The following is a 15,285-nucleotide window of genomic DNA, read 5'->3' on the forward strand; positions in this document are numbered from 1 at the left end:
CCAAGAGTTGTCATACTGAACCAACCTAAGCCTGGCTAGGCACATTATCTGAGAGCTCTATTGGCTTTCAAGGAAGAGGGCCTGAATAGAGGAGTGGAGAAGGACTTGTGGTGTTGTAGAAATGCTAGTAATGACTGGGTACCTGTCATCTTCTAGCCTCTCGACATTTGCAGAGGGATGGAAAAGATTAAATGCCAATAGCAGAAGTTTATGTTTACTGTAGTTCTTGCATTATCTTGGAGAATAGTTATTACTAGTGAAATATTAAGTTAAATGTAGATATAGTGTTCCCATACACTTACCGTACAGATAGTTGTAGATGGAGCCTTTAACCTCAGGTTCACACGTACAGTTCAGACACGTGTCAATGATGTCCTCAAACTACCACCATTTTTATGACTAGTCACTGACCAGGATGAAATTAGCTGATTGTCTCTGTCCTTTTCCTAGAGTAAAGACGTCCAAATCACAAAAACCAGCCGCATGTTCCAATCTCAGTAGAGGAGAGGACTGAATGGAATGGAGTATAAACTCTGTTCTCAAATTCAGAGGTGGTCTTTATGGGAGCGGCTTGAAGGACATTGTCAGGGCAGTGCAAGGTAGCTTGTACTAATTCTGGTCATGATCTACTTGATTTGAGGACACACAGAAGACTGACTGAAGTCCTAGTAATCTGATCCATTTCATTAGCACTTGATGTTACCACAATTTTTAAGATTATTCTAAATATATTTCATACTTTCAGGTTCTCTAGATAATATATAGACAGTTGTAATCATTCTAATTCCTGTTATGAGAAGGAGCTTGCTGGGGCAGTACAGGATCTTTCTCATACCAGCATGACAGAAAGAAAGTAACATTAGTAGGGGGATTTACTGAGAAAAAGCAACTTGTGCACTCTGGAAAAAAGTTCTGAAATTGATTATTAAGCATCCCCAAATGGTGGTAGCAAAATCCTTATGGACTCTGCTTTATCCCCAAAATGTACATTCTCAAATCCTTTCACATGTCAGCAAAGTGTTGACAGAGTGACAGTGAGGCATAGTGGAGAGGAAGCAAAAAGAAGCACCGTGCCTTTCATTTTAACCACAGACCCACATGAATTCAGGGAAAAGTAAAGACGAGAGACAGAGGATAACAGAGAGAATGAAAATGAGCTTCCTTCTATAGAAATCTGGATTCTTATTATATTGCTATCTCTGCTGGCACTTCAAGTATAATTTTCCTTATTGCTTCTGAAAATGTGCTTTGCTGATGTTTTACTTTTGTTCGTGATGCAGAAATTCCTGACAGACTTGTCCAGGGGAGGGGGTGGGAAGGAGATGCTGGACACTGCGCTTAGAGGGGTATAGACTAGATGATTTTTTTCCATTGACATTTTCTGCGATCCCATCTACACTCACAGACTAATACATCTTGTTGTTTCTCCCCTGTGCTTCCTCTTTTGCTCTTCCCATTTTCTCTCCCCCCTTCCCCCCCTCCCCCATCCCGGCAACCTCTCTCTCCTGCCTGATCTGGGGTTCCCCTACTTTTTCCTTCCCAAACTCCAATGTTGCTAGCAGTCCATTCCCCTTTCCCCACCCCTGGCCAATCACTCCTGTGTTGCCAGTTGCAGAGCACTGAACCAACTGCCAGTCAAATGCACACTCCTTTCACACAGCCTGAAACACATGAGTAGACCAGAGAGATGAGCGTGGATCAACGGGGCTGCGTTTTTTAGCTCTTTATGTAACGCTTAATGACGGATTACCACGCTGTGCACATTCTCCTGCACTATAAGATACCATTTACATTACTCACGTCCTAAAAATAATAAAACCAGATTTAAAACACCCCCTCACCCACCCCGTAGGTCTGAGGTAATTCCACACATTGCTGAGGGACTGGCATTGACTGTGGGGAAAACCCTCCCCGGGAATAGAAAAGGAGTACTTGTGGCACCTTAGAGACTAACAAATTTATTAGAGCATAAGCTTTCGTGAGCTACAGCTCACTTCATCGGATGCATCCGATGAAGTGAGCTGTAGCTCACGAAAGCTTATGCTCTAATAAATTTGTTAGTCTCTAAGGTGCCACAAGTACTCCTTTTCTTTTTGCGAATACAGACTAACACGGCTGCTACTCTGAAACCTCTCCCCGGGAATGCAGCCTGGGTTTCCAGCTTCCCAAGTTTATATGGCAATCCAATGGTTCCACACAACATTTTACTCCCTATAACACTGTAGCTCACCTTTCACACAAACTTTTCTTCGTTTCTCTGCAGGTATGGATTCTGGGCATTCATTTTCTTCAAGAAATGGGGTCTTCCTTTGAAATGTGCCTGGAGCACTGTAAAGTGACTTACATGAGGCTTCCAGTGTTAAAGCGGCACAACCCCTGTGCTGACTGAGTAATTACACTCCCTTGTTGGCACAGGTCTGTTGGCTAACCCTGCTCATAACCCCAGTTTCCCTCCCCCACTTTCTTGCAGGGGTTCATGAACTTCAGTGAGGAGTGTTTTCAGATATATGGGAAAATCTTGGGGGGAATAGCCTTCTATCGCAATAAAACTGACTTGACTCCTCCTCATGCCCCCTTGTGTCCCCTCAACCCTGCCCCTCCTTGAGTCCCGTCTCCCCTCACACCGTGTTCCCCTGGAGCTCCCCATGACCTCCCAGCGTCCCCTGGCCTATTCCCCCTCAGGACTCCATCCCCATACAGCCCATGCCTCCTCGAGTCTCCACAATACCCCTCTGCCCATCCTCCATGCCCCACAAAGCTCTAGTCCTCCCTCAGCTCCTTCCCCTCGAGTCTCTGTCCCCCTCGCTTTCTTCTAAGGCCCCTGCACACATGGCTTCTTTCTGCCTACCCACCCCGATTATCCCCCTACAGCACCTCACAGGCAAGATGCCCCTATGGGCAGCTCTGAGGGGAGACAGTCTCCCTGCTCTCCTTAGCTGCAGTCAGTGCCTGAGGAATTGCAAGGAAACCTGCAGACTTGGTGGGAGCATGCAATTCCAGCAAGAAGGCACAATGCATGAGTGTCCTGACACATAGATATTGTCTATTTGATAAAACCACAGGATTTACTTTACTCTCTGCAAGTGTACATGGCATGGTGCGCCCAGCATGGAAAAATCCTAATCTTAGACTCACCTAGTCCACACATTTACTCCTGGTTACTGTGGTGTCCTGGGTGGAGAGAGCTCATTGGCTCATGCAGAGTCACACATATCCAATGAATTCAGCATTCCCCCCCCCAAAAACAAAACAAATCATAGCCCCCTGTAAAAAGAAAAGGAGTGCTTGTGGCACCTTAGAGACTAACAAATTTATTTGAGCATAAGCTTTCGTGAGCTACAGCTCACTTCATCGGATGCATTCAGTGGAAAATACAGTGGGGAGATTTATATACACACACAGAGAACATGAAACAATGGGTTTTATCATACACACTGTAAGGAGAGTGATCGCTTAAGATGAACTATTACCAGCAGGAAGTGGGGGGGGGGGGAAGGAGGAAAAGCTTTTATGGTGATAATCAAAGTGGGCCATTTCCAGCAGTTAATAAAAACGTCTGAGGAACAGTGGGGGGTGTGGTGGGGGAGAGAAATAACATGGGGAAATAGGTTTACTTTGTGAAATGACCCATCCACTCCCAGTCTCTATTCAAGCCTAAATTAATTGTATCCAGTTTGCAAATTAATTCCAATTCAGCAGTCTCTCATTGAAGTCTGTTTTTGAAGTTTTCTTGTTGAAAGATAGCCACTCTCAGGTCTGTAATCGAGTGAATCTTTAATCTTTAATCGAGTAATCTTTTTGCGAATACAGACTAACATGGCTGCTACTCTGAAACCTATATAGATTAATGGCATTCCAATGGCAGGCAGCCCGTGCTGGCCACCCTGGACCCTGCTCTCCCTGTGGATCCCATCTATTCCCTCTTCCCTTTCCAAAACACCAGCCTCAGGACACATAGCCTGTTGCAGAGGTGCATGTGGCTCATCTCTCCAGCCACAACCCAGCCCAAACTACTGGGCCATCCCTTACAGGAGAGTCCTATCCCTTCTGCAGTGTTTCTCCAACTCAGCTCCCTGAGGCTTCATATAAGGTCCAGATGAATAACGGCTCATCACCTAACTCTGCCCCCTCTGGCTGGGAAGCAATCAATAAATCAACCCCCAGGTGGAGAATGTCTCTAATTGTTGTTGGGCTTTTTGCCCTTCTGGAGCCAAAGCTGGGGAAACCCCATCACATGCCACTTTTCGCTAGAAAGCTGGATCCCAGGTATCCAAAGGAGCCAGTCTTGAGAATTAACCTAACTAGTCACCACATCACCTTATTTATTAATTTTTAAATGTATCCATTAATGATTTGGGTCACAAAGTGGAGAAAGTGATGTTTGCTGCGATAAAGCTGTGTTTAATTTAATAAAGACTATGGAGGATTGTGAGAACCTCTCGACAAATTTAACCTTGTTGGGGGGAATTGGGCAGCCTTTTAATAAATGACATTTAACTTGGGTAAAATGTAATATATAATGAGGGGTGGCAGGCTTGTAGAAATTTTGGTGGTGCCCAGAACCCACCCCCCTCTGTTTGGGGCTGGGTTTGGGGTGTTGGAGAGGCTCAGGGCTAGGGCGGAAGGGCAGGGTAAGGGCAGCCTGCCCTGTCATTATTGAATGGGGGTTACTCGGACCCTGCGGCAACAGTTGATGCGGGGAGCTGGCAGGGCAGAGTCAGCATGAGCTGCAGGCTCCAGGGCTGGGGGAGGTGAGCAGGGGCAGCAAGTGGGGGCTGGGGAACATTCGTGGGGGAAGGGGGTGGCAGATATAATCTGCATATAATGGTATATAATCCCATACTTCTCATAGTTTTGAATTCAGATTTTGTAGATTCCTTTAGGTCCTCTACCATGCTCTGGAAGTTGACCTAAGTAGTTTCTCCCAGGATCTCAGCTAGCATACAGTATTACAGGCTATTAAGTGCTAGCAAGCCTCTCAAACATGCCTCTCTGTTTAAAGGTCTTGTACAATAACGCTTGCTATTTTACTTCTCATACCTTGAGAATTATATTAAAGCGGTATTAGTCGTGTTCTCTCTAGATGACTTTTGCCAAATTCCAAATCTCACAGCTGCCATGTAAATTGCTTGAGCTGTATAATTAAGAACTTTTGGTCTCCAAATGCTTCAATAGTTCATACTTTTTTCTACCCTACAGTGACAGAAAGAGTAGGAGGACAATTCATTGTACTTTTAGCTACTCTAAATTTCAAACTCAACCTGGGCTCCACTCTCTCAGAACTTTGGTCTAATGGGAGCACTGGAGTTCACCATTTCAGGTGTCACAGATGAACAATGGAAGAAGATTCAAACCATGCTCTCTCTGAGCTTCACCAGTGGGAAGTGAAAGGAGGTAAATAACCCAGGAGATCAGTCACAAACTAACCCAATGGCTCTGTGAAGGACATTTAAAATTCACGGGTCTCTCCAGTCAAAATCAGATCACCAACATATTCAGTTTTAACCTTCAAATATGGACATTAGGGAAAAGTTTGGTTTTAAACCCAGAAAACACTTTCATAAGTCCTATCCTCTCCCAGCAAGAGTCAAAGTAAAGAACAGTGTAAGAGCACTTTAGTGTAGCTCACTACTATCCCAGTTCTAGCCTCTTCCAGGAGGAATGCTGTAGGAAATGGGATAGGAGTGCTGACTGAGAAAGGAGCTTAGACTCATTGCTGAGAATGTTTTTGGACAAGTGGTAGTGGATGCCATAAGACATTGCCCAGGTCATGCTTTTCAATAACATGTTCTCTATTGTAAAGCAAATACAGGGTGGTGTCTTGATTATATTTCAGATGTTTCCCACCATACTGCACTCTGGAGAGGTACTAGTGCAACATGTTCCGAAGACAGTGGGAATGATGCATATGTTGCTGTTAGAGAGTGAGTAGCTATTTGGAATCACGTGGTTAACTGGGCACAACACCTGCTCTCTGATTGAAGTGTCCTTGTCTCTTAGATAGATTCATGTTGCACCAGTGTACTTTAGAGTGGAACAAAGCCTCCTCTGGAATGCCATTCCTTTCAGAAGCAGGGACCACCTCACCGTCTCTGAAGTTGACTGCAGCACTCCAACTCCAGTTAGCCTAGCCTACAAGAGCTAACACTTGAGATTTGAACTTCTATTCTGATTAATTCCCGTGTACTGCATGATGTGTACGATTCTCTGTGTGACGGCTGAATGGTTGTGTGTGAGAAAGACAGCTGGCAGAATGATAATGAGTCAGGTAGCCATGGCATCTCAAAGACGTCTCTCCGTGGTGAAGTAGCCTTAACACCCCAGCAAGACATCACTCTTTCTTCCATTTTCTTTCTCTTTGTAGCACCTTTGGACCTTGCAGCTTGGCTATAGATGTCATTACCTCATTTACTGTAAACACTGACTCAGTGAAACAATGAGGAGCCCGGTGGCACCTTAAAGACTACCATATTTCTTTAGTGTGACAAAGCTCTGTCCTTGCTGCCGTGGGTCCTGCATTTCCTGGTGAATTTCGCTAGCCTCAGAGGATCACTGTGACCCTCCACGTAACCCTTCTTTCTCTAGAGACAAGGGTCACAGTCTACTGAGCCATTTTCATCATAAGCCAGCGAGGGAGGTGAGGAGAAGTTATCCTTCCTTGCACAGTCTCTGTTGTCTCCCAGATCAGTGATTAATCAGGCACAAAGGTGCGGGGGGGAGCCCGGGCTCACCCTCTACTCCAGGCTCCAGCCCAGGGACCCTAATAGTATCAGCTATGGTAGCTGACCTTTTAGAAACATGACATGTACAATTCCCTGGGCTACTTCCCCCACAACAGCCCTCACTTCCTCAAGCTCCACTTCACCCTTACCTCAGGGCCTCCTTGCTTGTACCTGATATGGTGTGTACTACTCAGCCTCTCCAACCATGCAACTTCCTCCTACAGCTCCTGACATGCACTCCCACCTGACTGACTGGGAGGCTTTCAACTAGTTTCAGCCAGCCCCTGATTGGCTTCAGGTGTCCCAATCAACCTAGCCTTTTCCCTGCCTTCTGGAAAGTTCTTAATTGGCCCCAGGTGTCTTAATTGACCCGGAGCAGCTGCCATTTCACTTATCTTGGTACCAGGGATTTGTTTAGCCTGGAGCTAATATATCTATCTCCCACTACTCTTCCATAGCCATCTGGCCTTGCCGCATCACATTAGGCATAAGCTTTTGTGGGTAAAAAACCCACTAATTCGGCTAATACGACTAATATGGCTACCCCTCTGATACTGACTCAGTGATCAACCCCAGTCATCCCTTTGTTAAGCAGATTAAGAAGATAAGACATTTGATAGCCTTTGATCCATTTTTCATTTTGGATTAGTACGTCTCCCTTTTCTTATTGAAAACCAATCGGGCGAGGAATTACATGTGGTCTTGATATTGTCAAATGATGACTTTAATGGTATCACATAACAATACTTGTCAGTTATGTGACACTGGCAGGCCAAGTGCCAGCTCTTGCCAGGCTACAGGCATTAGCTAAGAACTGACAAACTCATAGCTGGAAACCAGATCACTTATGTGTTAGTGTTGCTCAGAATAAATATTAGTCTTATAAGAATGTATTCAGTGTTTAGATTCTGTAGCATGTTTGTAAGTTATTACATCCATTAATCTTATTGGTAATGTCTGTATTCCATGCTATAAGGAAGAGCAGTGCCTCCCTATGGAACAGTCTGCCAAAGAGGTGATGGAAGGCCCACTGCTGGTACATATAAAACTAGCCAGGATTAAACATTTGAGATTATATTGTAGGGACCAACCCTATAGTGTCAGGAGGACTTGGTAGCTCTTATCTAACACTATTTTCCATCCTGACATGCTAGGATTTTCCAGTAATTTAATTGCAAGCAGCTGTGTGCTGGGTGTGATGGTGGAATACATAGCTATTTGCCTTTGCCTTCAATCAGAAGTAGAACTTTGATATATGACATTTAACCTACATGTTTACGTAAACAGTAAAAAAGTGGTTACACAGCTATATTTTACTTAACGTTGTACATTCCACTGTAACTTGTCAGACAGGTACATTATCCCTATAGAGCATTAAAGCGTGTCATTTAGAAATGAACGATCAAAATATTTTTACAAGGGCTTCAGCATGTCCCGAAAACCATATAAATGTGCTTCAAGGAAGGAGTAATTGGATGTTTATATGGGATGTGCTAACTGCAGGATGTTAGAGACAGATTTTACAATAGGAAGCCCTGGTCTAGGAATCAGGAGACCTGGATTCTCATCCTAGCTTTAGGGACATTAGCAGCAATTCCAGCCTACATTCTGCACCGTAATCCAGAAGTATTTACATGACTGTTTCCAAGTTGAATCCCACACTTATACTTTGGCCTAAACCTATTTGAATCACTCAACAATATCATGCGAGTCCGTGGAAGCGTGAGCCCTTGTCTACACTGCACTTCCATCCTTAAAACTTTTGTTGGTCAGGGGTGTGAAAACAGCCCCTCCCCCCCATGACAAAAGTTTGAATGACAAAAAGCGACAGTATGGAATTTATTCTTGCACTGTGATCATTTATGTTAGTTTGACAAGAGTTTATTGTCTGTGGCAGGTCCCAGCACTGGAAATGGAAGTCTTCTGTTTATCCAGAGAATAGGCACAATAGGTACAAATTTACCCCATGCTGCCTGCATGTTGCCTTGGACAGATCACTTGATCAGGGAATTCAGGTTCCGTCTCATTCAATCTTTACCCTGTGTGACGTTATCTGATTAAACTATGACCATGTCGATAATTGTTGCTACCACTGTTATATAATTGCAACAAATATTGTACAAAGGTTGTGAAGTAAGGTGTCTATGGAAAGGATATGATTTGCTGAATATGCCTATGCTATTTGTATGCATGTAACATTTTTTGTATTTGAAGTTATGAGCATTGGCCTGTACCTGGATTTCAAATGTTCGCTCCTGGGGTAACGCCCAGAAGGTAGTTAGCCAGCACATCTTGGAGCAACTATTCAAATTGAATGGCCCGTCAAAAGAACATTTAACTCACAATGGAAGACACCCACCTACCCTGAATGGACTTTCCTGTGAACATGCTGTTTGAGGTATAGGTAATGACTTCTGCCATGACTAAGCAAAGTCATGCATGGACATGTGACTCACCCATGTGACTCCAAAATCCATTTTTTACCTGTAATTTTCCATTAGCTGGCCTGAGGGCTTTGTTTGAAACAATGGGTTTCCTTCCACATGGCAGAAGCTATAAAAGGCCCTGGAAACACCTCCATTTTGCCTCTTTCCTGCTCCAGCCTCCTTCCTGCTCAGGCCTCTGGATTTATGCTAATGGGAGCATTCTAACCAAGGGATTGAGGATTTTCCATTGATCTGGAAGCAACCAGAGACTTGATTTAAGCCAGCCATTTATTCCATCACTGCCACAAGCCTGAACCAAGAACTTTGAAATTGTTGTATATATTTGATTCCTTTAAACAATTTTAACTCTCACCTTTCTTTCTCTCTCTAAATAAACCTTTAGATACTAAAAGATTGGCATCAGCGGGATTTTTGGATAAGATCTAAGTATTATATTGACCTGCGTGTGTGGCTGGTCCTTTGAGATCAGAAGAACCTTTTGTTTGATGAGACTGCTTTAAAGAACCACTCAACTTTAAATCCAGTGGTTTTGGTAGGGATACAAGGACTGGAATACCTAAAGAAACTACTTTCCTGATTTCTTGTTAGCCAATGTGGTGAAACAGAAGTTTACTTTTGTTGCTGGTTTGGTATATCCTATGGGGTATTAACCACCAGTCTTGGGGTATATCGGCCCTATTTCTCAGCAGTTTGGCCTGACTTTGGCATTCTCGGTTGTGACCCATTGAGGCACGGTTACACCCTGTTTGCCTTCAGCAAACTGACTGCTGCTGGTTGTGTTATATAAACACACATCTGTTGAGAACTAACTTGGGTGAGACCATGGAGTCATTTCACATAAGCCCCAGCAGCTGTCAGAGGGTAACATCCTGTGATTGCAGTTTTATTCTTAAAGCCTGTTGAATTCAGTCTAAAGCTTGTCACATGTATCAGCACTTCAGTTATTATATCGTTTGAATTCAGTGTAAATGCACTGTGACCAAGAGACAGGGTGGAGTGAGTTTCACCATCCAATTCTTCATGTGTAGAGCTGTGCTGCATCAACAAAACTGTGGAAACTTTAAGCTGAATCAGCGGTAATGATGCAGGGTAAGGTTGTCAGGGTAGAAACACAGCTTTGTCAGGGTACAAACACAGTGGCTGAACTCCTTTGACACTCTCAGAAAAGTAAACTGTATATTACTAATATTACTATGTTGTTGCAATGCTTTGCTTGAGAGAGAGAGATAAAGAAAGTGACTATCCTGAAAGATCTTATCAGTAAGGTTGTACTTTATACATACGAGTGTGTTTGGCTTAGTTGTGAGACATGTGACTTAACCCAATATAGCAATGGAGTGAGTGAAGAGCACCTCTGCTGTTCTCAAAGACCCTTTGAAAGATATTGGACATGTAGCTGAACATGGTTGGTTGGGACGTGGCTTTCTGTGCAGCAGACAGCAAAATACAGCTGAGTTATTAATTCATAGCTGTGATTCCTGAACTGCAATACTGGGTCCTGCTACTGTTCCATCTGACAGACTGGGGCACCTCTCAAGACAGGGACCAGAGAACCTCCTGAGTCTTGGCACCACAGAGTCAGTGGATTCCCCCTTTTGGCTCTCCCTTCTGAGGGCTGAGCCTTGCTTGGGCTCCCTCTCAGTGTTTCCTGGTCTAGCTGCATGTGCCTTATATTTAAGAGAGAGGAGAGAAAGAGCTTAAAATATGTAAAGGTGTTTGCTCTCAGGTAGAAGCAGCATCACTGAGGATTATGAAACAAAAGGTGGAAGCAGTAACCTCCCCAAAATTAAAAAAATAAAAATAAAAAATCCTCCTCTATCTCCCTTTAGGTAAGGAAAGCCCTATATTGGGAATGTCATCCTGTATAGAAAGCATGTTATGTTTCCTGAATGTAGCATTTTACCCAATTCCACAAGGATACAAGTATTGAGAAAATAACGTGTGTTCCTGTACAGACAGCCACTACGCAATAGTAGAAGAAAGCTCCAAAAATTGATGGTTGGTATAAAAGCCATTTAGACAGTCTCCAGAGCTTTACGCAGCCTTTTCCGAAGGATTGGTATATTTCTGTTGGTTAATAGGATTCTGAAGTATCCAATTTTAGGATCTGTGTTTCTAAGCTGCAGCCAGAAGTGGCTCTTCCTGCTGCTGACATAATGCCATAATGCTTTGTGTTCTACGGTAAAGTTTGATTATAATAATGATTTTCCATCACACAGGAATCCCTAAGAGCATTGCAAATGTTACAGATTGTAAAGTATATATGTAAATCACTTCTCCCATCCTGAAATTCAGCCACTTTTAGGGAAAACCGTGGCAGCTGTTAAATAGTGCATAGAAATAATGTGCCATAAATTTTATAAAAGGATGTGAAATGTATTATATCACAGAATATGCCTAGCTAATTTATGAGTTGGAAAAGATACAATAATTAGAACACTGTACTCTTGTGGAAAGTGCCAAGGGATGAGATCTCAGAAAGTCAAGAGCTCGGTTTTACATCTTATTTAAAAGATGGCACCTCCAGTAGTTCATTGATTCATACTGGGGTATTTGCTCATTCCTGACTCAGAGGGAAGAGGGGCCCCATTTCAGTCATTAATGTAACTTCCCTGCATCACCTGGGATTTCCCTAGAAGTCTCCCACCTAGCTAATGACAAAGCCCAACCCTGCTGAGTTTGGGAGATGTAACGAGATTATGTGAACTGCACGGACACTGGCTCCAATGCCCTGAAAAAGGATTGATTTGTGTGTGGAAGAGGGGGGAATGGAATCAGATGTTGACATCATCTCAGTGAAAATTATAAGGAATTATGTTGATTTTTATTTTAATTATCCTTTTAGGATTAGTAAATATGAAATCACACCACATATTATACAGAGCATTCAGCATTATGCTCATTTGGAATCTAAGAACGACAAGGTTCAGTGAGCCTTCTCTGCTCTCAGTATCCAACAGAGAGAGAGATCCTTCTTCCAAACCCAGGTCTTTCCCAGCACTGCACCTTGCCGTATTACTACAATTCAAATCAAAGTTATAAAATGGAATAATAGAGAACAAAGTTAAAAAATCATAACTGGGCTAATATCTGTGTAAAGATATTACACAGGAGACCACTGGATACAATAAGCAAACAAACAGAAAGAACACATAATATGCTTCACTCCCACTCTGCAAACCACTGCTCATAAATGGTAACTGCTTTATGGTAACTAGGCTGCTCTAGTTAACTCATCTGCAAGCTGAGGTATGTTACAAGTCTTCAGTAATAACAGCCACCTAAAACATACCAGAATCTAGCTAAGTCAGCTCTAGAAATTGGTCTAGAGAAACATGCATTACTTCCTGCAAGGGTGTAGTCACTTTAACACCTGACAGAGCCATAATGCTGCAGCATCACATGATCCAGGAAAATAGCCCTGGATGTCACCACCCACCGGGGGTTGTAAAACCAGAAAAAAGATAGGGCCAACTTGGCAAGAAATAGGAATGGGACAAAATAGACAGCAACAATCACATATGGGAAATTTGCTCTACCCCTTGATTTCAATAAAAGTGCCAGAAGAAACTGACAATGTCTGAATAAAATTGCTGAGCAGGGTCCAATATCCAAAAAGCTTCATAAAAGTACCTGAACCTAGCAGTGCTGCTGGTGTCTCAAAGGCAGTGCTCAGCAAAAAGGGTGATGGTCATGATACGAGGGGTACTCAGGGCTCACCTAGACTAGGGTAATTTGCACTGGTATAGCACTGATGTATTTACATTGGGGCAAACCCTTAGTGTGGACACACTGCACTTTTACAAAATGGGGTTGGCATCAATTCAGCTTATCCCAGTAAAATTCCAAGCTCTGTTTTATACCACTATACAGCATCTGATCTGAGGGGGTTGCAATGTGTAGCTACACTGGTGTGAAGTAACCAAGCAGAAGCAAAGCCTCAGTAAGGGGAATGTATGAAAGGAAACCTCACAACTTTGACCGGCACTAAGAGAGAGAGAGAGAGAGACCCACCTGACCCAACATCATCCTCTAACATGAACATCAACCTCTCCTTCTAAAGCATCAGATCGCCCAGAAGACTGGCAGTGACTTTGGACTAGGGTCAGAAACAGCACCGAAGAGTCTTTCAAACCAAGTAGAAACCTCTGATGCAGCAACAGAGACAGTGCTATTGTAGCATCAGATTACATAGCCATTGAGGCCAGCAGGCTCTTTGACATCTGATACTGGTTTACACTTAATATGTAGATCGACCTAGCTATGAAGCTCAGGGGTGTGAAAAATTCCTGAGCACCATGGTTAAGCCATCCTAACTTCCAGTGTAGACCTGGCTTGGCAGATGGAAGAATTCCTTCATCAACCTAGCTCCCTCCGAGACCAATCCCTGTACCGTGTGCATCTGTCCACATGCTGCCTATGTTTTGACTTCCTCTTTACCTCATCTCTACATTCCTAACTTATTTTGTCCCTTGCTATCTAGTTCATAGTAAATAGTCCCCGGGGTGTTCTCCCTCTTCTCTTAGCTGGCTCTGACGTTCTGTCTTTTCAGCCTACTAACCTATTTACTTATCGTTAAGTTACTTATCGTTAAATGTCCCGTTTTCAGCCTGACGATTCATTTACCTTCCTAATGCTGTCTTCCAAAAAATGAGGTCTTCCCCCCCTGCCCATGTATTAAATACTCATGTCAGACTTCAGCTGCACTCCCTCTCAGGGAGGTGGATTACCTCCTACACTGACTGAATACCCCCTTCCATTGATGTCAGAAGCGTCTACATTATGATGCTACAGTGGTGTAGCTGCAGCTATGCCACTGTAGCGTCCATAGCATAGACTAAGAGTACATCTACGCTGTAGTCAAAAGTGTGACTGGAGCATGTGTAATCATAGCTGAGCTCACTTTGAACTAGCTCAAATTAAATAATGAAGCCCAGCAGCACAGGCTAGCTGCTTGTGCCCCAGGTGCAGTTGTACAGCCCTGGTGGTTCTGGTTTCGCTGCAATTATTACTCAAGCTAGTGAAATTAAAGCTAGTTCAGGTACATCTACCCATGCAGCAGTGTAAAATGGCCTGGGTCATGTGATTTTTATACGGAGTCATAACAACCTCAACTTCGGATGTGTCTAGCCAGATGGGAGGTGACACAGTTTCTGTCCCAGTGCCCAAGGCCTGATTCTCATTTACGCTAAACCCTCCTCTGGCAGTGTAAGGGGGCCTGAAAGCGGGTGCATACCCTTAAAGGTCCCTTTAGACTCTCCGAACAGTGTAAAGGGGTTTTGATATCAATGAGAAACAGGCCTGGGCTCGATTATTGTTTTATAAAAATTGAACTCTGCTCAGCCTGTACTTTGTGTGGGTTTTTTTGGTAGAAAAGCCAAGCACAATCTCCTATTGGACAGAAGGGCCCATCAAATTTGGTATGCTGTATAGTCACAAGGCCCTGCTTTCATGACACCTGGGGCTTTTTCTAGATATTGCTTTTGCTTTCTCTATATAGTTTTACATGGCTCATTCCTATTCTCATGTGATTGACAGAGAGACGAACGAGGCGGAAGGAGCAGCTGGCAGCAGTCTCTGATCCGTTGCAAATTCTTTTACTCCTCTGGATCAACATGGGTTCTGGGGACCATCTTCAGAATGATTGGCTTCTTGGGTTGCAAGAAACGCTTTGGGTCCAGCACCAGAGGGATCTTTACCATTAGTAGAGAAAAATGAAAAGAAAGCCAGTGAATGTGGGGAGCTAGGGAGGGACGCAGCAAACATTATACTCCTTCTGACAAAAGCCCAACACCCTGGGAATATCTACATGTCAGTTTGGGATTATGATTCACAGCTTGAGCAGACATACAGGCTCTAGCTGTCATCAAGCTAGCATGCAAAAAATAGAAGGTAGCCATGGCAGCGTGAACAGCAGGAGGGGCTAACTGCCCCGAGTACATACCTAGGGTCTCTGACGGACACGCACTCAGAGAGGCTACACTCTATTTTTAGCATGCGAGTTCAGAGAGTGCTAACATGAATATGTATCCTTGATCTGCCAGCTCCAAGTGTGGACATACCCTACAAAGCACCCACTCATGTCTCACACCCTTTGCTTTCACTCATTTGCATTT

The 15,285-nt window shown here is 43.7% G+C and overlaps 1 protein-coding gene and 1 long non-coding RNA gene across 2 annotated transcripts in view; both read right to left on the bottom strand.

The window, feature by feature from the left end:
- The window catches only part of LOC122455974, a 9,681-nt gene extending 6,444 nt beyond the window's left edge, over window positions 1–3,237 (bottom strand). Inside the window, exons 1-2 of the long non-coding RNA XR_006274528.1 lie at window positions 3,136–3,237; window positions 2,231–2,328 (exon numbers count right to left, since the gene is read on the bottom strand). This is a non-coding gene — a long non-coding RNA (uncharacterized LOC122455974). The remainder of the gene's footprint in view (window positions 1–2,230; window positions 2,329–3,135) is intronic.
- An 8,292-nt stretch (window positions 3,238–11,529) lies between these two features.
- Window positions 11,530–15,285, bottom strand: part of LOC119862865 (cytochrome P450 3A21-like) — a 28,333-nt gene continuing 24,577 nt past the window's right edge. Inside the window, exon 13 of the mRNA XM_038420285.2 lies at window positions 11,530–14,862. Within this exon, the coding sequence (XP_038276213.1) occupies window positions 14,767–14,862 (96 nt within the window). The 3' untranslated portion in view covers window positions 11,530–14,766. The remainder of the gene's footprint in view (window positions 14,863–15,285) is intronic.

The sequence above is a fragment of the Dermochelys coriacea genome, chromosome 10 (assembly GCF_009764565.3).
Source record: "Dermochelys coriacea isolate rDerCor1 chromosome 10, rDerCor1.pri.v4, whole genome shotgun sequence".
Lineage (NCBI taxonomy): Eukaryota > Metazoa > Chordata > Testudines > Dermochelyidae > Dermochelys > Dermochelys coriacea.